At 48.0% G+C, this 22,886-nt stretch overlaps 1 protein-coding gene across 6 annotated transcripts in view; it reads left to right on the plus strand.

Annotated features, from left to right (window-relative positions):
* dysf (dysferlin, limb girdle muscular dystrophy 2B (autosomal recessive)) overlaps positions 1 to 22,886 on the plus strand; it is a 361,838-nt gene that overhangs the window by 55,964 nt on the left and 282,988 nt on the right. For all 6 annotated transcript variants that reach the window (XM_068028674.1, XM_068028673.1, XM_068028677.1 and 3 more), the window contains exons 4-5: positions 7,419 to 7,524; positions 21,692 to 21,812. In XM_068028674.1, the coding sequence (XP_067884775.1) occupies positions 7,419 to 7,524; positions 21,692 to 21,812 (227 nt within the window). The remainder of the gene's footprint in view (positions 1 to 7,418; positions 7,525 to 21,691; positions 21,813 to 22,886) is intronic.

Consider the following 22,886-nt stretch of genomic DNA (forward strand, 5'->3'; position numbering starts at 1 on the left):
GATCAGGCATTAAACTGAGGCCTGTTGTGCTCCACCAAGTTGACATAAACGGTCCCATAGCACTATTCTGATGAAGTACAGGGGAGTTCAGCTTTGTGCCCTGGCCAATATTAATCCTTCAATTAACATCACTAAAACAGATAACCTGATCATTATCACTTTGTGGGAGCTTGCTGTGTACAAATTGGCTGCTGTGTTCTCTACAGTACAACAGTGACTATACCACAAAGATACCTTTGTCCGTACAGGTCTGGGCTGGAAAGGAATGGGTAAGACTTCCAATTCATTTCGACTGCTGTTTCCACTGGTGAGTGATTGGGTTGAAGCTGGCTCCCACTGTTATAGACTCAAAAGCAGCAATAATTCAGTTCATTTTTTGGAACTTGAAAGCAGAGAAAAAATCTGAAATGATTCAGGGGAGATCAATATTGTCCATTTATTTTTTTCCTGGATTTTCCCTTGACATTCAGTGGCATTACCATCACTGAATTTCCCCACTATCAACAATCCTGGGGGTTACCATTGACCAGAAACTGAACTGGACCAGCCACATAAATACTGTGGCTACAAGAGCAGGTCAGAGGCTGGGAATTCTGCAGCAAGTAACTCACATCCTGTCTATTCAGTGCCTGTCCACCATCTACAAGACACAAATCAGGAGTGTGATGGAATATTCTCCACTTGCCTGGATAGATGCAGCTCCAACAACACTCAAGAAGCTCGACACCATCCAGGGCAAAGCAGCCTGCTTGATTGGCACCCCATCCAACATTCACTCCCTCCACCACCGATGCATAGTGGCAGCAGTGTGTACCATCAACAAGATGCACTGTACAACTCACCAAGGCTCCTTCAACAACACCTTTCAAACTTGTGACCTCTACCAGCTAGAAGGACAAGGGGCAGCAGACGCATAGGAACATGACCACCTGCAAGTTCCCCTCCAAGCCACACACCATCCTGACTTGGAACTATATCGCCGTTCCTTAACTGTCACTGGGTCAAAAACCTAAAACTCCCTTCCTAATAGCACTGTTGATGTACCTACACCAGATGAAGTGCAGTGGTTCAAGAAGGCAGCTCACCACCACCTTCTCAAGGTCTTGCTAACGATGCTCATATACCATGAAAAAATAAAGGATGATTCTGTTAAAATAAATACAAGTGCAGACAATGTCACCCTCTTTGATCTTTATGCAGTGCCTCTTTCATTTCATCTGAAGACAAGAACTATCTGTTCATGCACAGTCTGTCCTTGATAATCCCCGATAATCCCCGATTACTCATCCCTGCTTTCCCTTCAAGTAGCTTGCTCGTCCACTTCAGGAGGAAATTAAGGATCATACATGTTGGTGTGGAACTGGCGTCAGGTGTAGGCTGGACTGGGGAATCGCAACAGGCTTCATTCCCTAAATGATGAAATCACCAGTAAATGTGAATGAGTGAGAGGGACAGAGAGACAGGTTGGGAGAGGGAGACAGTGAAGTGTGAGTGACACACACACACACACAAAGAGGAAGCGAGAACAAGGACTAATATCCCAAGAAGCAATCAAAGGAAAAAATTAGAGTCAACCAAACCACCTTGCACAAGCCCTACACTTACTTCTGAACAGGAGGAGGCCATTCATTGCCTCGAGATTGTTTCCCCATTCAGTGAGGTCATGGCTGATCTGTAGCTTAATGCCATCTATCCACCTTGGATCCGTACCCCTTAATAAACATATCAATCTCAATTTTCAATTAAGCCCCAGCCTCAACAGCTTTTTTGGGGAGAGAGTTCCAGACTTGGGCTACCCTTTTTGTGATGAAATGCTTCCTGATTTCACTGGGAAGAGCCTAGCTTTACGTTTTTAAGATTATACCACTTATTCTGTTCTCTCCTGTGAGAGGAAACAGTTTCTCTCTATCTACACTGTCAAATCTTTTATTCATCGTAAACATTTCAATTCAATCACTCTTTAATCTTCTATATTCAAAGAAAGACAAGTCTTGACTGTGCAACCTATCCTCATATATTAACACTTTAGCCCTGCTATCATTCTGGTGAATCTGCACTGTATCCCCTCCAAGGCCTATATATCCTTCCTGAGGTGTGGTGCCTGGAACTGAATACCCGAAATGGCATCTAACAAGATCTTTAAATAACTTAAAGTAACTTCCACTAACTAAGGTGTATCCTTGATAAATGTGTAACTGGAAGTGCGTTATGTTCCTGAGCAGACAGTCTGAACTTGGAAGCACTGCAGTCCTCAACTAGTCTTCAACTAGGCCCTGCACATTCCGAGCTATTTGCCAGGATAAGGGTCAGATGCCTTGGCAGCAGTTGTTGGGTCATTTCCTGACTGCAAGCCCGAGGTCTGATTTACTGAAAGTGCCTTACTGCTTGCAAACAGCTAGCAAAACACAGTCACACTCAGACTGGCAGGAAGGGGTTGCACATAAATCCAGAGTGTTTATAGAGATCTGAGTCACTGGAATTCTTTCAGAATAATCAGCCCAAAGGAATCTTCATGTATATACACAGGAACGCTATCACCAGTAACACATGGTGTGTTATTATATACTATATACAGTGTTATTCCCAGTAACACATGGTGTTATTATATAATATGTTCAGTGTTATACCCAGTAACACACAATGTGTTGTTATATATTATATACAATGTGATACCCAGTACGCACGGTGTGTTACTATCTCATATGTACAGTATCATAGCCAGTAATGCATGTATTATTATATAATATGTACAGTGCTGGAACCAGCAATGCTTAGTGTTATTATGTAATCTATACAGTATTATACCCAGTAATATATGGCGTTATTATGTAATATATACAGGAGCGTTTTTCCCAGTATCACATGGCTTTATTTTTATTCGTTCATGGGATGTGGGTGTCGCTGGCCAGGCCAGCATTTATTGCCCATCCCTAATTGCCCTTGAGAAGGTGGTGGTGAGCTGCCTTCTTGAACCGCTGCAGTCCATGTGGTGTAGGGAGGGAGTTGTTAGGGAGGGAGTTCCAGTGGCAGTGAAGAAGGGGATATGGTTCCAAGTCAGGATGGTGTGTGGCTTGAAGGGGAACTTGCAGGTGGCGGTTTTCCCATAGTGTCTGCTGCCCTTGTCCCTCTAGGTGGTAGAGGTCGCGGGTTTGGAAGGTGATGTCTAAGGAGCATTGGTGAGTTGCTGCAGTGCATCTTGTAGATGGTACACGCTGCTGCCACTGTGCGTCGGTGGTGGAGGGAGAGAATGTTGAAGGTGGTAGATGGGGTGCCAATCAAGCGGGCTGCTTTGTCTGGATGGTGTCAAGCTTCTTGAGTGTTGTTGGAGCTGTCCTCTTCCAGGCAAGTATTCCATCACACTCCTGACTTGTGCCTTATAGATGGTGGACAGGCTTTGGGGAGACAGGAAGTCAGTTACTTGCTGCAGAATTCCCAGCTTCTGGCCTGCTCTTGTCGCCACAGTCTATATGGATGGTACAGTTAAGTTTCTGGTCAATGATAGCCCCCAGGATGTTTATGGTGGGGGAATCAATGATGGCAATGCCATTGAATGTCAAGGGAATGTCTCTTGTTGATGATGTTCATTGCCTGGCACTTGTGTGGCATGAATGTTACTTGCCACTCATTAGCCCAAGCCTGAATGTTGTCCAGGTCTTGTTGCATGCTGGCACTGCTTCAGTATCTGAAGAGTCACGATTGGTGCTGAACATTGTGCAATCATCAGCAAACATCCCCATTCTGACCTTATGATGGAGGGAAGGTCATTGATGAAGAAGCTGAAGATGGTTGGGCCTAGGGCACTGAGGAACTCCTGCAGTGATGTCCTAGGGCTGAGATGATTGACCTCCAACAACTACAACCACCTCCCTTTGTACTAACTATGACTCCAACCAATTGAGAGGGTTCCTTCTGATTCCCTGTTACTTCAATTTTGCTAGGGCTCCTTGATGCCATACTCGGTCAACTGCTGCTTGGATGTCAAGGGCAGTTACTCTCACCTCTGGAATTCATCTCTTTTGTCCATGTTTGGACCAAGGCTGCAATGAGATCAGGAGCTGAGTGGTCCTGTCGGAACCCAAACTTAGCATCAGTGAGTAGGTTATTGCTGAGAAAGTGCTGCTGGATAGCACTTTCAATGACACCTTCCATCACTTTGCTGATGATTGAGAGTGGACTGATGGGGCAGTAATTGGCCAAATTACATTTGTGCTGTTTTTTGAGGACAGGGCATACCTGGACAATTTTCCATATTGCCAGGTAAATGCCAGTGTTGCAGCTGTACTGGAACAGCTTGGCTCGGGGCGTGGCAAGTTCTAGAGCACAAGTCTTCAGAACTATTGCCGGAATGTTGTCAGGGCCCATAGTCCTTTCAGTATCCAGTGCCTTCAGCCGTTACTTGATATCCTGCAGAGTGAATCAGATTGGCTGAAGTCTGGCATCTGTGATGCTGGGGACTTTAGGAGGAGGCCAAGATGGATCATCCACTCAACATTACTGGTTGAAGATGGTTGCATATGTTTCAATCTTGACATTTGCACTGATATTCTGGGCTCCCAATCACTGAGGATGGGATGTTTATGGAACTTCCTCCAGTTAGTTGTTTAATTGTCCACCACCATTCATGACTGGATGTGGCAGGGTTGCAGAGCTTAGATCTGATCCATTGGTTGTGGGATCGCTTAGGTCTGTCTATTGCATGCTGCTTATGCTGTCTGGCATGTAAATAGTCCTGTGTTGTAGCTTCACCAGGTTGACATCTTATTTTGAGGTATGCCTGGTGCTGCCTCCTGCACTCTTCATTGAACCAGGGTTGGTCCCTTGGCTTGATGGTAATGGAAGGGTGGGGGATATGCTAGGCTATGAGGTTACAGATTGTGTTTGAATGCAATTTTGCTGTTGCTGATGGTCTACAGTGCCTCATGGATACTCAGTTTTGATCTGCTAGATCTGTTCTGAATCTATCCCATTTAGCACGATGGTAGTGCCACACAACACGATGGAGGGTATCCTCAACGTGAATATGGGACTTTGTCTCCACAACGACTGTGTGGTGATCACTCCTGCCAGTACTGTCATGAACAGATGGATCTGCGACAGGCAGATTGGTGAGGGTGACACCAAGTAGGTTTTTCCCTCTTGTTGGTTCTTTCACCACCTGTCGCAGACCCAGTCTAGCAGCTATGTCCTTTAGGATTGGGCCAGCTCAGTCAGTAGTCGTGTTACTGAGCCACTTTTGGTGATGGACATTGAAGTCCCCCATCCAGAGTACATACTGTGCCCTTGCCACCCTCAGTGCTTCTTCGAAGGAGGGTGGTAGGTGGTAATCAGCAGGAGGTTTCCTTGCCCATGTTTGACCTGATGCCATGAGATTTCATTGGGTGTGGAGTCAATGTTGAGGATTCCCAGTGCAACTCCCTCCTGACTGTATACCACCGTGCTGCCACCACTGGTCACACTGAGAGGCCAGGCCCAGGAATAGTGATGGAGGAGTCTGGAACATTGTCTGTAAGATACGATTCTGTGAGCATGACTATGTCAGACTGTTGCTTGACTAGTCTGTGAGACTGCTCTCCCATCTTGGCACAAGCCGCCAGATGTTAGTAAGGAGGACTTTGCAGGATCGACTGTCCAGAGTGTGCCTGTGTTGTTTCCAACACCCAAGTCGATGTCGGGTGGTCTGTCCGATTTTATTCCTTTTTGACTTTCCTGTAGCGATTTGATACAACTGAATGCATTGTTAGGCCATTTAAGAGGGCAGTTAAGACTCAACCACATTGTAGGCCAGATCAGGTAAGGATGGCAGATTTCCTTCTCTAAAGGGCTTTTAGTGAACCAGCTGCCATGGTGGGATTTGTCCTTGTGTCTCCAGAGCATTAATCTGGGCCTTTGGATCTTGGTCCAGTAACATTTCCACTATGCTACCGTTCCCAGTGTGTTTTTATATATGGTAGTGCTTCCATACTGCTGCTAATAAATCTTGCCATTACTAAAATTACCCGAGTATTGAAAGATAAGTGAGAAAAATACTCACCAATTAATCAACTACCTGTTTTCCTGTGACGTCACACATTGATTTTTCATAGAGCGTGGTCTGTCCGCTTTGTAGCCACAGATTGGACTAAACTAGACTGGACTGGGCTGGGCTGGACTGGACTGGATAGCTCTTTAGGTGCTGCTGACTGTCTCCGCATCCTCCTCTTTCCCGCTCTTTTAGGTGCCAACACAATTGGGAGTTCAGCCTTTGAGAGGACTGCCATATTTGTGATTTTGTCCTGCCAGGATATACCCATAATGTGCCACAAATAGCGAAATTGGAAATTATGGAGCTTCTTTTCCTGGTAGCTGTAAGTCACCCATGTTTCACAGCCAAACATCAAGGTGCTGAGAACACAGGCCTTATAAACTATCAGCTTGGTCCTAAGGGTCAGCTTGGTGTTATCCCATGTGCGTTTTGCGAGTCGGCCAAAGGTGGTATCTGCTTTCCGTGTGTGCGTATCGAGCTCTACATCAAGGGGCAGATTGTCTGTCACCAGTAACAGAGTGTGCTAGGATATAATATGCTTACAGGAGAATTAAAAGCGCTCTAATGTCACCTGTAACACAGAGTATGTTATATAATAAAAACAAGAAATGCTGGAAATACTCAGCAGGTCTGGCAGCATCTGTGGAGAGAGAAGCAGAGTTAACGCTTCAGGTCAGTGACCCTTCATCAGAACTTCTGATAAAAGGTCACTGACCTGAAGCATTATCTCTGCTTCTCTCTCCACAGATGCTGCCAGACCTGCTGAGTATTTCCAGCATTTCTTGTTTTTATTTCAGATTTCCAGCATCCGCAGTATTTTGCTTTTATGTTATTATATAATCTGTTTATAGGACTATTGACCCAGTAATGCACAGATACAAGTCCAACACCAGAGACTTGTGTACACTACTCACGGTAACATTCCAGTGCAGTACTGAGAAAGTGCTGCACTATTGGAGGTGCTGCCTTTCAGACAAGATGTTAAGCCGAGGCCCCGGCTAGCCTCATAGCTGGATGTTTAGGATCCCACAAGAAGAGCAGGATTGTTCTCCCCAGTGTCCTGCCTAGTATTTATTTCTTAACCAAGGGGACGAAAGCAGACAATCTTGTCATTATCACATTGCTTTTTGTGGGTCATTGCTCTTTATAAATTGGTTGCTGCGTTTCCTATTTTCAGGCAGTGGAAAGGGCTTTCGGATGCCCAGAGGTCATGAAAGGCGCCACATAAATGTAATTCTTTCTTTCAAACACTAATCCCATTTCCTACCGTCGGTTTATCAAGCTTATGTTGCAGACTCCCACAGTAATAACTGGGTGTGGGTTAAGGAAAAACTACTCAGTAGAGAGAGGGAATCCTAATGCCTGCTCTGATTCTGTGCTGTCCTTTAATTTACAGGTTTCTGGGAGAGATACGAACCTCCCTGAAAGATGTACTGAGCTCCCCGAACTTGGCAGCCAAATACAATCTGGCTTTGCTTGACACAAAGAAACAGAACACTGGGGTAAGAGAAGAAAAACATTTGAACTCACACTGTCACTCAGTAACCCCTCTCCCCACAGCACCCTGTGTTATTGACTGTATCTCTACTGATATTAACCCAGCTCCCTCACACTGTCACTCAGTAACCCCTCTCCCCCCAGCACCCTGTGTTACTGACTGTATCTCTACTGATATTAACCCGGCTCCCTCACACTGTCACTCAGTAACCCCTCTCCCCCCAGCACCCTGTGTTACTGACTGTATCTCTACTGATATTAATCCAGCTCCGTCACACTGTCACTCAGTAACCCCTCTCCCCCCAGCATCCTGTGTTACTGACTGTATCTCTACTGATATTAACCCAGCTCCCTCACACTGTCACTCAGTAACCCCTCTCCCCCCAGCACCCTGTGTTCCTGACTGTATCTCTGCTGATATTAACCCAGCTCCCTCACACTGTCACTCAGTAACCCCTCTCCCCCCAACACCCTGTGTTACTGACATTATCTCTACTGATATTAATTCATCTCCCTGTCAATTTGTAGAGAAAGAGGAGATGGAGACCCTGACATCTGACAACAACATGCATTTGCAGAATGCCTTATCACAGTTTTCATGTAGACTGAGTTTAAGGCACTGTTTAATTATAATTTTGTGAAATAATTAATGGGACACTGCAGCTTTAACAGGCCTGGCCGGCACTGATGGTGGTTTGCAGAGGTGGCCGGCTTCAGTTGCTTGGATTGATTTTCCCAGCTGGCTTCCATTTGCGACTGTGGAATCTGAGAAATCTGAGTGAGTCAGCAGAAGGAAAACCTGGAGCCTGTGGCTGTGTGTTTGTGAGTCAGAGCAGAATAATGCCTGCAGAATTCGAGACTGAAAGAACACTGACCAGGGACTGACTGACCAGTGAAAGGAAAATGACCAATCTCTGAGTGAAGTTGCTGGGGGGGTTTTAACTAGATGAAAAGGAAGTATTAGGGAGGAGTAATTAAAACTTACACCCTTGGAGAGGGTACAGACAAGATTTAGCAGAATGGTATCAAAGGACTTCAGCTCTGTGGCGAGAATCATGGAATCACAGTGCACAGGAGACTATTCAGCCCATCATGTCCATGCGAGCTCTTTGGGAAAACTATCCTGCTCTTTCTCCATCACTCTGCCTATTTTCCTTTTTCAAGTATTTATTCAGATCCCTTTTTGAAAGTTCCTATTGAATCTTTGTCCCGATGAGGCAGGGAAGGGATGGTAGGGTGAAGGAACCTTGGATGACAAGAGATGTGGAACAGCTAGTCAAGAGGAAGAAGGAAGCTTACTTAAGGTTGAGGAAGCAAGGATCAGACAGGGCTCTAGAGGGTTACAAGGTAGCCAGTAAGGAACTGAAGAATGGACTTAGAAGAGCTAGAAGGGGACATGAAAAAGTCTTGGCGGGTAGGATTAAGGAAAATCCCAAGGCGTTCTACACTTATGTGAGGAACAAGAGGATGGCCAGAGTGAGGGTAGGGGCAATCAGGGATAGTGGAAGGAACTTGTGCCTGGAGTCGGAGGAGGTAGGGGAGGTCCTAAATTAATACTTTGCTTCAGTATTCACTAGTGAGAGGGACCTGGTCGTTTGTGAGGACAGCGTGGAACAGGCTGATATGCTCGAACAGGTTGAGGTTAAGAGGGAGGAAGTGCTGGAAATTTTGAATGATATGAGGACAGATAAGTCCCTGGGGCCAGACGGGATATACCCAAGGATATTACGGGAAGCGAGGGAAGAGATTGCTGCGCCTTTGGCGATGATCTTTGTGTCTTCACTGTCCACTGGAGTAGTACCGGATGATTGGAGGGTGGCAAATGTTGTTCCCTTGTTCAAGAAAGGGAATAGGGATAACTCTGGGAATTATAGACCAGTCAGTCTTACGTCGGTAGTGGGCAAATTATTGGAGAGGATTCTGAGAGACAGGATTTATGATCTTTTGGAAGCATGGTTTGATTAGAGACAGTCAGCATGGCTTTGTGAGGGGCAGGTCATGCTTCACAAGCCTTATTGAATTCTTTGAAGATGTGACAAAACACATTGATGAAGGAAGAGCAGTGGATGTGGTGTATATGGATTTTAGCAAGGTGTTTGATAAGGTTCCCCATGGTAGGCTCATTCAGAAAGTAAGGAGGCATGGGATTCAGGGAAAGTTGGCTGTCTGGATACAAAATTGGCTGGCCCATAGAAGTCAGAGGGTGGTAGTAGATGGAAAGTATTCAGCATGGAGCTCGGTGACCAGTGGTGTTCCACAAGGATCTGTTCTGGGACCTCTGCTCTTTGTGATTTTTATAAATGACTTGGATGAGGAAGTGGAAGGCTGGGTTAGCAAGTCTGCCGATGACACGAAGGTTGCTGGAGTTGTGGATAGTGTGGAAGGCTGTTGTAGGTTGCAACGGGACATTGACCGGATGCAGAGCTGGGCTGAGGAGCGGCAGATGGAGTTCAACCTGGAAAAGTGTGAAGTGATTCATTTTGGAAGGTCGAATTTGAATGTGGAATACAGGCTTAAAGACAGGATTCTTGGTAGTGTGGAGGAACAGAGGGATCTTGGGGTCCATGTCCATAGATCGCTCAAAGTTGCCACCCAAGTTGATAGGGTTGTTAAGAAGGCGTATGGTGTGTTGGCTTTCATTAACAGGGGGATTGAGTTTAAGAGCCGCGAGGTTATGCTGCAGCTCTATAAGGCCCTGGTTCGACCACACTTGGAATATTGTGTTCAGTTCTGGTCGCCCCATTATAGGAAGGATGTGGAAGCTTTAGAGAGGGTGCAGAGGAGATTTACCAGGATGCTGCCTGGACTGGAGGGCATGTCCTACGAAGAAAGATTGAGGGAGCTAGGGCTTTTCTCATTGGAGCGAAGAAGGATGAGAGGTGACTTGATAGAGGGGTACAAGATGATGAGAGGCATAGATAGAGTGGATAGTCAGAGACTTTTTCCCAGGGTGGAAAGGGCTATTACCAGGGGGCATAATTTTAAGGTGATTGGAGGAAGGTTTCGGGGAGATGTCAGAGGTAGGTTCTTTACACAGAGAGTGGTGGGTGCGTGGAATGCGCTGCCAGCGGTGGTAGTAGAAGCAGATACATTAGGGGCATTTAAGCGACTCTTGGATAGGTACATGGATGATAGTAGAATGAAGGGTAGGTAGTTAGTTTGATCTTAGAGTAGGTAAAAGGTTTGGCACAACATCGTGGGCCGAAGGGCCTGTACTGTGCTGTACTGTTCTGTGTTCTATGTTCTATGTTCACCCTTTCAGGTATCACATTCCAGATTATAACAGCTCACTGTGTAAATTATCTTTTCCTTCAGGTCTCCTCTGGTTCTTTTGCCATTAACCTTAGATCAGTGTTCATTAGTTACCGATTCTTCTGCAAGGAGAAACAGTTTCTCCTATTTACTCTATCAACAGCCATCAATATTATGAACATCTCTATCAAGTCTCCTCTTAGCCTTCTCTGCTCTAAGGAGAACAACCCCAGCTTCTCCACGTAACTGAAGTCTCTCATCCCTGGAACCATTCTAGTAAAATTCTTCATCCCTCCTAAAGTGTAGTGCCCGGAATTGGACACAATACTCCAGCTGAAGCCTAGTCAATGTTTTATAAAAGTTTAGCATAACTTCCTTGCTTTTGTACTCTATCACTGTGTTACTAAAGTTAAGGATCTCAGATGCTTTCGTAACATCTTATGGGGAGGTAGTGGCATAGTGGTATTGTCACTGAACATGGGTTCAAATCCCACCACAGCAGAAGGTGGAATTTGAATTTAATTAATAAATCTGGAATTAAAAGCTAGTCTAATGATGGCCATGAAACCATTGTCGATTGTTGTTAAAAACCCATCTGGTTCACTAATGTCGTTTAGGGAAGGAAATCTGCTGTCCTTACCTGGTCTGGCCTACATGTGACTCCAGACCCACAGCAATGTGGCTGACTCTTACATGTCCTCTGAAATGGCCGAGCAAGCTACTCAGTTGTATCTAACCGCTACGAAGTCAATAAAAAAGAATGAAACCAGACCTGTCGACCTTGCAAAGTCCTCCTTACTAACATCTGGGGGTTTGTGCCAAAGGTGGGAGAGCTGTCCCACAGCTAGTCAAGCAACAGCCTGACATAGTCATACTCACAGAATCATACCTTACAGACAATGTCCCAGACACTGCCATCACCATCACCGGTTATGTCCTGTCCCACTGGCAGGACAGACCCAGCAGAGGGGGCGGTACAGTTGCATAAGTCGTGAGGGAGTTGCCCTGGGAGTCCTCAACATCGACTCCGGACCCCATGAAATCTCATGGCATCAGGTCAAACATGGACAAGGAAATCTCCTGCTGATTATCACCTACCGCCCTCCCTCAGCTGATGAGTCAGTACTGTTCCATGTTGAACACCACTTGGAGGAAGCACTGAGGGTGGCAAGGGCACAGAATGTACTCTGGGTAGGGGACTTCAATGTCCATCACCAAGAGTGGCTCGTTAGCACCACTACTGATGAGCTGGCCAAGTCCAAAAGGACATAGCTGTTAGACTGGGTTTGCAGCAGGTGGTGAGGGAACCAATAAAAGGGAAAAACATACTTGACCTCGTCCTCATCAACCTGCATGCCGTAGATGCATCTGTCCATGATAGTATTGGTTGGAGTGACCACCACACAGTCCTTGTGGAGACGAAGACCCTCCTTCACATTGAGGATACCCTCCATCATGTTGTGTGGCACCACCACCGTGCTAAATGGGATAGATTTTGAACAGATCTAACAATGCAAAACTGGGCATCCATGAGGCGCTGTGGGCCATCAGCAACAGCAGAATTGTACTCAATCACAATCTGTAACCTGATGGCCCAGCATATCCCCCACTCTACCATTACCATCAAGCTGGGGGATCAACCCTGGTTCAATGAAGAGTGTCGGAGGGCATGCCAGAGCAGCACCAGTCATACCTCAAAATGAGGTGTCAACATGGTGAAGCTACAACACAGGACTATCTGCGTGCCAAACTAGGTAAGCAGCAAGCGATAGACAGAGCTAAGCGATCCCATTACCAACGGATCAGATCTAAGCTCTGCAGTCCTGCCGCTTCTAGCCATGAATGGTGGTGGACAATTAAACAACTAACTGGAGGAGGTGGCTTCACAAATATCCCCATCCTCAATGATGGGGGAGCCCAGCACATAAGTGTGAAAGATAAGGCTGAAGCATTTGCAAAACGCTTCAGCCAGAAGTGCCGAGTTGATGATCCATCTCGGCCTCCTCCTAAAGTCCCCAGCATCACGGATGCCAGACTTCAGCCAATTCGATTCACTCCACGTGATATCAAGAAACGACTGAAGGCACTGGATACTGCAAAAGCTATGGGCGCTGACAATATTCCGGCAATAGTACTGAAGACCTGTGCTCCAGAACTTGCTGCACCCCAAGCCAAGCTGTTCCAGTGCAGCTACAACACTGGCATCTACCCTGCAATGTGGAAATTGCCCAGGTATGTCCTGTGCACAAAAAGCAGGACAAGTCGAAACCGGCCAATTACTGCCCCATCAGTCTACTCTCAAACATCAGTAAAGTGATGGAAGGTGTCATCAACAGTGCCATCAAGCAGCACTTGCTTAGCAATAACCTGCTCAGTGATGTTCAGTTTGGGTTCCGCCAGGGCCACTCAGCTCCTGACCTCATTATAGCCTTGGTTCAAACATGGACAAAAGAGCTGAACTCAAGACGTGAGGTGAGAGTTACTGCCCTTGACATCAAGGCAGCGTTTGACTGAGTGTGGCATCAAGGAGCCCTAGCAAAACTGAAGTCAATGAGAATTGGGGGAAAACTCTCCGCTGGCTGGAGTCATACCTAGCGCAAAGGAAGATGGTTGTGGTTGTTGGAGGTCAATCATCTGAGCTCCAGGACATCACTGCAGGAGTTCCTCAGGGTAGTGTCCTAGGCCCAACCATCTTCAGCTGCTTCATCAATGACCTTCCTTCAAGCATAAGGTCAGAATGTGGATATTCGCTGATGATTGCACAATGTTCAGCACCGTTCACAACTCCTCAGATACTGAAGTAGTCCGTGTAGAAATGCAGCAAGACCTGGACAATATCCAGGCTTGGGCTGATAAGTGGCAAGTAACATTCGCGCCACACAAGTGCCAGGCAATGACCATCTCCAACAGGAGAGAATCTAACTATCTCCCATTGACATTCAAAGGCATTACCAGAGCTGAATCCCCCACTATCAACATCCTAGGGGCTACCATTGACCAGAAACTGAACTGGAGTAGCCATATAAATACTATGGCTACAAGAGCAGGTCAGAGGCTAAGAATCCTGTTGCGAGTAACTCACCTTCTGACACCCCAAAGCCTGTCCACCATCTACAAGTCACAAGTCAGGAGTGTGATGGAATACTCTCCACTTGCCTGGATGGGTGCAGCTCCAACAACACTCAAGAAGCTCGACACCATCCAGGACAAAGTAGCCCGCTTGATTGGCACTCCATCTACAAACATTCACTTGCTCCACCAAGATACACAGTAGCAGCAGTGTGTACCATCTACAAGATGCACTGCAGCAATGCACCAAGGCTCCTTAGACAGCACCTTCCAAACCCACAACCTCTACCAACAAGAAGGACAAGGGCAGCAAATACATGGGAACACCACCACCTGCAAGTTCCCTTCCAAGTCACACACCATCCTGACTTGGAACTATATTGCTGTTCCTTCACTGTCACTAGAACTCCCTTCCTAACAGCACTGTTGGTGTACCTCCCCCAAATGGATTGCAGCGGTTCAAGAAGGCAGCTCACCACCACCTTCTCAAGGGCAATTGAGGATGGGCAATAAATGCTGGCCTGGCCAGCGACACCCACATCCCATGAATGAATAAAAAAAATGAAAAGGGGAAGTGGTGGGAAAAGAATTAAAAGGAAGGAGAGATTAAGTGATAAAAGGGGGTGCAAGTCAAAAGGGAGTGGCAATGAGAGAAGTAAAGAAACAAAAGATGTGCCGAGAGGAGGTGTGAATGGCTGGATCCTGAACAACTGCATCCAAGCGTAGCGAACAGTTAAAAAAAGAAACAGGAGAAAGAAAGTAAGCCAGCATTTAGGCTCTAAAATAGAGTGGTCATTTGATTTACGTTTTTAGGATTTTTGAAAGTAATTGATAAGGTAGATAACCTTTAATTTAGAGCCAGGCCATTCAGGAGAGAAGTTAGTCTGTATTTCAACAGCAACAACATACGACAACTTGTATTTATATAGCATCTTTAACATCGTAAAATGGCCCAAGGCACTTCATAGAGCATTATCAAACAAAAGTTGACACTAAGCCATATAAGGAGTTTCAGGGTAGATGAACAAGGGATTGGTCTAAGAAGTATTTTAAAGGAGGAAAGTGAAGTAGAGAGGCAGAGAAGTTTAGATACGGAATTCCAGAGCTTAGGGATTTGCGGCTGAAGGCACGACCGCCAATGGTTGAGCGATTCAAATTGGGAATGTCCAAGGGTCCAGATTAGAGGAGTGCAGATATCGAGGAGGATTGTGAGCCTGGAAGAGAGACAAGGATGAGAATTTCAAAATCGAGGCATTGCTTCACCGGAAGTCACTGTAGCTCAGTGAGCACAGGAGCATTTCTTTACTTGGAGAGGGTAGAAGTGTGAAATACTCTCCCACTAAAAGCAGTCGATTCTACTTCAATTAATAATTTCAAATCTGAGTTCATTAAGGGGAATGGTGCCAAGGCAGTTGGATGGAGTTAAGATCCAGATCTCATGGGATGGCAGAACTGGTTCGATGGCCTACTTCTGTTTCTACATTTCTCTCTCACCCGAATTCTATTCCCTCTCTGTCCCCTTTCCCCCCCCTTGGTAAAGATCCTCTGTTTAAGGGTTTCTAAGCAAACATGACTTGTGTCACTGCTACATCATTGTCCCTTTGGGTTTGGCAGTTCATAAGGCCCACAGGCCTGATCACAGCATCACTGGTCAGCTGCTGCAAGAAAGTAATCAGCCACTGTTTGGCTTTCCTCCATCCTCTAACCTCCTCCAGGAATTCTCCTGAAGAATGGAGTCAGCAATCTTGAATTCCAAAGAGTTCCATCCTCCAGCTTTCACCATCAGCTGTGTCCAGCCTCTCCCACTGGAACAATACGTTCATTATGTGTAAAAACCAATCGCTGATCTCTCTGTGAAAGGCAGCTAAACAAGGGATATACTGACACAGAGATTACATGGTCTGTGGTCATTGTATGATAAAGGCAGCAACTGTCGTCCCTCTGCACTGATCCATCAAACACTCCCCAGGACAGGTGCTACACTTGTTACATGTTTGCTGAGCAGTGTAGAGGGAGCTTTACTCTATGTCTAACCCCCGTGTTATACCTCCCTTGGGAGTGTTTGATGGGACAGTGTAGAGGGAGCTTTACTCTATGTCTAACCCCCGTGTTATACCTCCCCTGGGAGTGTTTGATGGGACAGTGTAGAGGGAGCTTTACTCTGTGTCTAACCCCCGTGTTATACCTCCCCTGGGAGTGTTTGATGGGACAGTGTAGAGGGAGCTTTACTCAGTATCTAACCCCATTTTTTTTTTCTTTATAAGGTGGCCTTTATACCCCAGGCCCCTTTTATATTTTTCACGTCGAGGGGGCCTTTATTCCTCATTCCCCCTTTATATACATATTTACAGTTTTAAAATAACTTTATTAAAACCAGATAAATAAACAAAAAACTCAAATTAAAATGCCATTCTCGGCGTCGACAATGCACTCCAGTCCCTGCGGTGCCCACCGGTCGCGGAAGGCCTCAAGCGTACCGGCGGACACCGCATGCTCCTTCTCCAGGGACACCCGGGCGCGAATGTAACCGCGGAAGAGGGGCAGGCAATCGGGGTGGACGGACCCCCCGACGGCCCGCAACCTGGACCTGTGAATTGCCACCTTGGCCAGGCCCAGGAGCAGACCAACGAGGAGATCCTCCTCCCGGCCCAAGCCCCTCCGCACCGGGTGCCCAAAGATCAGGAGCATGGGACTGAAGTGCAGCCAGAATTTGAGGAGCAGCCCCTTCAGATACTCAGATAGGGGCTGCAACCTCGCACACTCCGTATAAACGTGGAACACGGACTCGTCCAGGCCGCAGAAAGTACAGGCGGCCTGGGAGTCCATGAACCTACTTAAAAGCCTATTGCATGGGACTGCTCTGTGCAGCACCCTCCACCCCAGGTCCCCGATGTAAAGGGGGAAGACTCCCGTGTAGAGAGACCTCCATCGGGGTTTCCCCTCGCTGCCAGATGGCAACGCGGACCGCCAGGGCGTGTCCGGCCGGCTGACGAGGGCGAGGAAGTGGAGAGTGTGCAGGAGCAGCCCGTACAGGAAACCCCTCCGCACCGATTGGAATGGCACGGAGGGCATTTCCGAGAGGCGGCTCGGGTTGTGCGGGACCGGCTCCCGAGGAGGGTTTCGGGGCCTGGGTCCGATGAGCAGTTCCAGCTGACCCCCACTCGGCCGGGATCGCTCCGCACTCCCGAGCCCCCTCACCACCCGCAGTGAGGGGCGTCCCGGGGGTTTCGGCTACTCCTCCGCCCGCCGGACCGTCCCCGGAGTCGGCCGCCCGGACAGCCATGGCGCTCTCCTCCGCCGGCGGGGGAGCGCCCTGACTGGAGGCGACCATGTTCCAGACTCGGAAAAGATCCCGGTAAAAGACACGCAACTCCCTCAGAGAGGCGCGGCTAACGGACTCCACCAGGAGCTGCGTGTCGTCTTGAAGCCAGTGACACTGGCGGAAAAAATACATCGCCAGCACACACCATCTGGGAGGACGCTTGACGTACAGGTATCTCTGCAGGGTCCGAAGGCGGAGAGTCGCAGCCTGGGTGCGGACGCACACCAGCGACTGGCCGCCCTCCTCAATCGGGAGACTCAGGACCGCGGCAGAAACCCAGTGTTTCCTCTTGCCCCAGAAGAAATCGACGTGTTTCTTCTGGATCTTGGTGGCAAATACAGGGGCGGGGCCAAAGTGACCAACCGGTACCACTGCATGGAGGCCACCAGTTGGTTTATGACCAGCGATCGGCCCCCGTAGGAAAGCACTCGGAGCAGTCCTGTCCAGCGCCCCAGCCGAGCGGTGACTTTCGCCTCCAACTCCTGCCAGTTTGCCGGCCAGGCTTTCTCAGCGGGGCTAAGATGGACTCCCAGATAGAGGAGGTGCGTGGTGCTCCACGCTAAAGGTGTCATCTCCTCCGGCAGGGTGTCCACCCACCACTGACCCACCAGGAGTCCGGAGCATATCTCCCAATTGATCCTTGCGGAGGACGCGGCAGAAAAGGTCTGCTGGCAGTCGCACATCCTCCGCAAGTCAACGGGATCTGTGACCGTGAGGAGCACGTCGTCGGCGTAAGCTGAGAGGCGACCCGCATGGCCGGCTCGCGCAGAGCCAATCCCGTCAACCTCCTGCGAAGCAGGCACAGGAAGGGCTCCACGCAGATGGTATACAATTGGCCGGACATGGGGCACCCCTGACGCACTCCTCTCCCAAAGCGAAGGGGCGCCGTCAAGGACCCGTTAACTTTGACTAGACACTCTGCGGCGGCGTATAAAAGTCGGACCCGGGCCACGAAATGCGGCCCGAGTCCAAAAGCGCACAGAGTCCCGAAAAGGTATTCGTGATCCACCCTGTCAAACGCCTTCTCCTGATCGAGGGAGGGAAAGGCGACCGACTGACCAGTCCTCTGGGAAAGATGGACCAGGTCCCGGACCAGGTGGATGTTGTCCTGAATGGACCGGCCCGGGACCGTGTCGGACTGGTCGGGATGAATCATGTGGTCCAGCACGGTGCCCAGGCGGGTAGACATAGCCCAGGCAAAGATCTTATAATCCGTGCTGAGGAGGGAGACCGGACGCCAGTTTTTAAGCAGGCGGAGATCGCCCCTCTTCGGCAGCAGAACGATGACCGCCCTGCGCCACGAGAGGGGCATCTCCCCGGTCGCCAGGCTTTCCCCCAGGACCCGCGCGTAATGGTCCCCCAGGACGTCCCAGAACGCCCTGAGGAACTCCACGGTCAAGCCATCCAGCCCTGGGGATTTGCCCCTTGAGAGCTGGTGGAGGGCGCCAGTCAGCTCCGCCAACGTGAGCGGAGCCTCCAATCCTTCGGCGCCCTCCGGGTTGACCTGCTGCAGGTCCTCCCACAAAACTCTGCGCGCGTCCTCGCTGGACGGATCCGGAGAGAAGAACGCACTGTAATAAGTACGGACCAGGAGGCCCATTCCTCCGGATCCGTGATGGAGGATCCGTCGTCGGCCAGCAGCTCGACGAGCTGCTTACGGACCCCCCGCAATTTTTCCAGCAAGTAGAAGAAGGGTGAGGCGTGGTCCAAATCTTCCTGGATCTGGATCCGCGACCTCACGTACGCGCCTCGGGACCCTATGAGCTGCAGGTCCCTCAGCGCGCCCTTTTTCTCTTTGTACGCCTGCCACAGGGCCGGGTCCGCGACGGCATGACCGAGGCGGGAATCCAAGTCGAGCACCTCCCTCTAAAGGCACCCAATCTCGGCTTCCCGCCTCTTGGTCGACCCCTTCGCGTACTCCTGACAGAAGACGCGGATGTGAGTCTTGCCCACATCCCACCATAGCCTCAAGGAGGGGAAGCACCCCTGCTTCCTTCTCCAGTCGGCCCAGAATCGACAGAACGAGTCCCGAATTCGCTCGTCCTCCAGCAGCCGGTTGTTAAAGTGCCAGTACGCGGACCCCGCCCGCGTGCGGAGCGGAGTAAACTCCGCCCACACCGGAGGTGGTCCGAGCACGGCACCTGCTGTACCTGTCCTGGGAGTGTATGATCGGACAGTGTAGAGGGAGCTTTACTCTGTATCTAACTCTGTGCTATATCTGTCTTGGGAGTGTATAATCGGACAGTGTAGAGGGAGCTTTACTATGTACATAACCAATGCTGCACTGATGGGACAGTGCAGAGGTGGATTGCTGTACTGCATAACACACAGTATGTGTACGATCTTCCAGTAAAATCAGCTGGAGCTGTGTTGTTGACTCCTATCTTTCAGTGAGTGATGGTTTCTACATGTCTGAAGTGCTGATTCCCCAATGGGAGCAGTTGTGAACAGCTGGAGGTTGCCATTCTTTGAAATGCAATAAATGGGAATCTGCATTTATAGGGAGAACTCCTGGAGGATATGGGATTTCAAACTGGAGCCAAGCAGTGGCTGATTTCTTCCAGGCAACAGCTGAGCTGCAGGTGCTGGAGAGAAAATCAGAGATGGTGATATCCCAACATACATAGGCAAAGCGAAACACCTCTATTGCGGCAGATCTTTTCACTGCTTTAACAATGCTGGGATAGCCACAAACGAGAGAAAACACATCGAAATCTGACGGGTAAGGGAGCTGGCAGGGCAGAACTTAAAATAGGAAGACCTGGTACTTTCTGCGGTAAAGCCTCAGGAAATTGCTTCCTTCAACCACCTAACATATTCTTGGAAACAAACAGTGAGAAGGAGGCCATTTGGCCCATTGTGTCTGTGTTGGCTCTTTGAAAGAACTATCCAATTAATCCCATTCCCCGGCTCTTTCCCCATAGGCCTGCAAATTGTACTCCTTCAGGTATTTATCCAATTCCCTTTTGAAAGTTACTCTTGGAAATCTGCTTCCAAGACCCCTTCAGGCAGTGTTTTCCAGATCAAAATAACTCTCTGGGTAAAATAATTGTCATCACGCCTTTGGTTCCTTTGCCAGTTATTTGAAATTTGGTTCCTCTGGTTTCTGACAGTCCTGGTAGTGGTAGCAGTTTCTCCTTATTTACTTTATCAAAATCCATCATAACTTTGAACACCTCGATTAAATTTCCACTTAACTGAGAGGGTACAATATGGTGGATATTACTGACTAAAATGTAACTCACCTCCTGACTCCCCAAAGCCTTTTACACCATGTACGAGGCACAAGTCAGGAGTGTGATGGAATACTCTCCACTTGCCTGGATGGGTGCAGCTCCAACAACACTCAAGAAGCTCGACACCATCCAGGACAAAGCAGCCCGCTTGATTGGCACCCCATTCACAAACATTCACTCCCTTCACCACCGACGCACAGTGCCAGCAGCAGTGTGTACCATCTACAAGATGCACTGCAGCAACTCACCAAGGCTCCTTCGACAGCACCTTCCAAACCTGCGACCTCTACCACCTCGAAGGACAAGGGCAGCAGATACATGGGAACACCACCACCTGCAAGTTCCCCTCCAAGCCACACACCATCCTGACTTGGAACTATACTGCCATTTCATTACTGCCACTGGGTCAAAATCCTGCAACTCCCTTCCTAACAGCACTGTGGGTGTACCTACTCCCCAAGGACTGCAGCGGTTTAAGAATAGCCAAGTGACATCCACATCCTAAGACTGAATAACATAAATAATGAAAGTAGATTTATTTGCCTCCCATATTGAATGCCCCTTCAGTGGGGAAACGTCTACCCTGTTGATGAACATTAATGATGTAAGTGAGAGTCACTGGTGTGGGTATGTGGTATGGTTTGGGGACTAATGGTGGGGTGCAGCTAATAGAAAGAAACTTACATTTACAGCTCGTTTCACCATGTCCAAAGTGTCTTGCAGCCATTAAAGTACTTTTGTAGGGCAGTCACCGTTGTAAGTAACCTGGCAGCTAATTTGCCCACAGTAAGCATTCACAAATAGCAACGTAATATTGATCAGATAATCTGTTTTTGGGGTTGTTGATTGAGGGATAAATACTGGCCAGGGCCACCAAGAAGAATTCCACTGCTCTTCTCCAAGCTAGTCCTATCGGATCTTTTACATCCTCCTGAGTGTCAGACTGAAATGTGTGTTCAAGTCCCTGAAGCGGGACTTAGGGGCAAGAGAGAAACCCACTGAGTTCAAGAGCAAAGGCAAGTTGATTGGATACAACTTTTTGTCAGTTACTTAACGCTGAATTATTAAGATCTGCATCTGAAATTGATGTGTACTTTACAATTTGCAAAGTTCCCTGGCCAAACAGAAATTGCAATCTGAATCACCTGAATATGTGCTTTCTTAACAGTAATCAGGCTTCATTGCCTGAAAGGGGCACTGTTTTCTCTGCAGATTAATACATGATCCAACCCACGTCTACCATATTGGCTAGTTTTGCGTAATTTTCTTTTCTTTTCACCTTGTCTTTTACAGGCCACCATAGTTCTTCAGGTCTCGTACATCCCTCCTCCAGGGGCCATGCCTTCATTCCCACCGCCTGCGCAGCCTGAGGTGACAACGACAGAGGTGTTAGTGGATGCTGACACCCCCACCGGTAAGATTATGTTGCAGTGGGGGAAGGGCCGAATATTTGTATCAGATAATCTGGAAATCTCTGTGGAGGAGACCGAACTCCCAAAGCTCAAAAGCCTCGATCTCCAATTATGTGAAATCATGAGGACCCAAATCTCGGAAGGAGTCCTGCATTGTCAGAAGTGCCAGGCTTTGTATGAGATGTGACTGAGATCAATTCATATGAAAGAACGACTTGCACTTACATACTATTTTGTTTTTTTTATTCTTTCCTGGGATGTGGGCATTACTGGCAGGCCAGCATTTGTGGCCCATCGCTAAATGCCCTTGACAGCTGAGTGGCTTGCTGGGCCATGTCAGAGGGCAGTTAAGAGTCAACCACATTGCTGTGGGTCTGGAGTCACTTGTAGGCCAGACCAGGTAAGGACAGCAGATTTCCTTCCCTAAAGGACATTAGTGAACCAGATGGGTTTTTATGACAATCAACGATAGTTTCAATAGCTAACTTTCAATTCCAGATTTTTAATTAATTGAATTTAAATTCCACCAACTGCCCTGGTGGGATTTTAACTCATGTCCTCAGGGCATTAGGTCTGGGCCTCTGGATTACTAGTCTAGTGACATTACAACTGCACCACCATCTCCCCCCAAGATATGAGCTACTGATGCAGTCACATCCCTATATAACTAAATACAACAGCACACAGCAAGATCCCACAAAAGTAACAGAAACAAATGACCAATTCATTTGTTTGTGGTGGCACTGGTTGAAGAACGAATGTTGACCAGGACACCAAGAGAACTCGCTGCTCTTCCTTGATTAGTGCCATTGGATCTTTAACACCTCCTCAAACCATTAGAATAGACAGACAGGTCTCCATTTAACATCTGACATAAAGGACAGCAACTTTGACAGTGCGGCACTCCCTTCGTCCCTCTAATGTATCTTCTAGATTATATGCATCAAGTCCTGATGTGGGGTTTGAACTCAAAACTTTCAAACTCTGAAGAAAGTGTATGACAAACAAGAAAACGCTTGTATAATATAAGAAAACTTTTGTAGCTGACACGCATTGGCTTTGGGCTGAGATCTGAA

Source organism: Heterodontus francisci, chromosome 1, assembly GCF_036365525.1.
Source record: "Heterodontus francisci isolate sHetFra1 chromosome 1, sHetFra1.hap1, whole genome shotgun sequence".
Lineage (NCBI taxonomy): Eukaryota > Metazoa > Chordata > Chondrichthyes > Heterodontiformes > Heterodontidae > Heterodontus > Heterodontus francisci.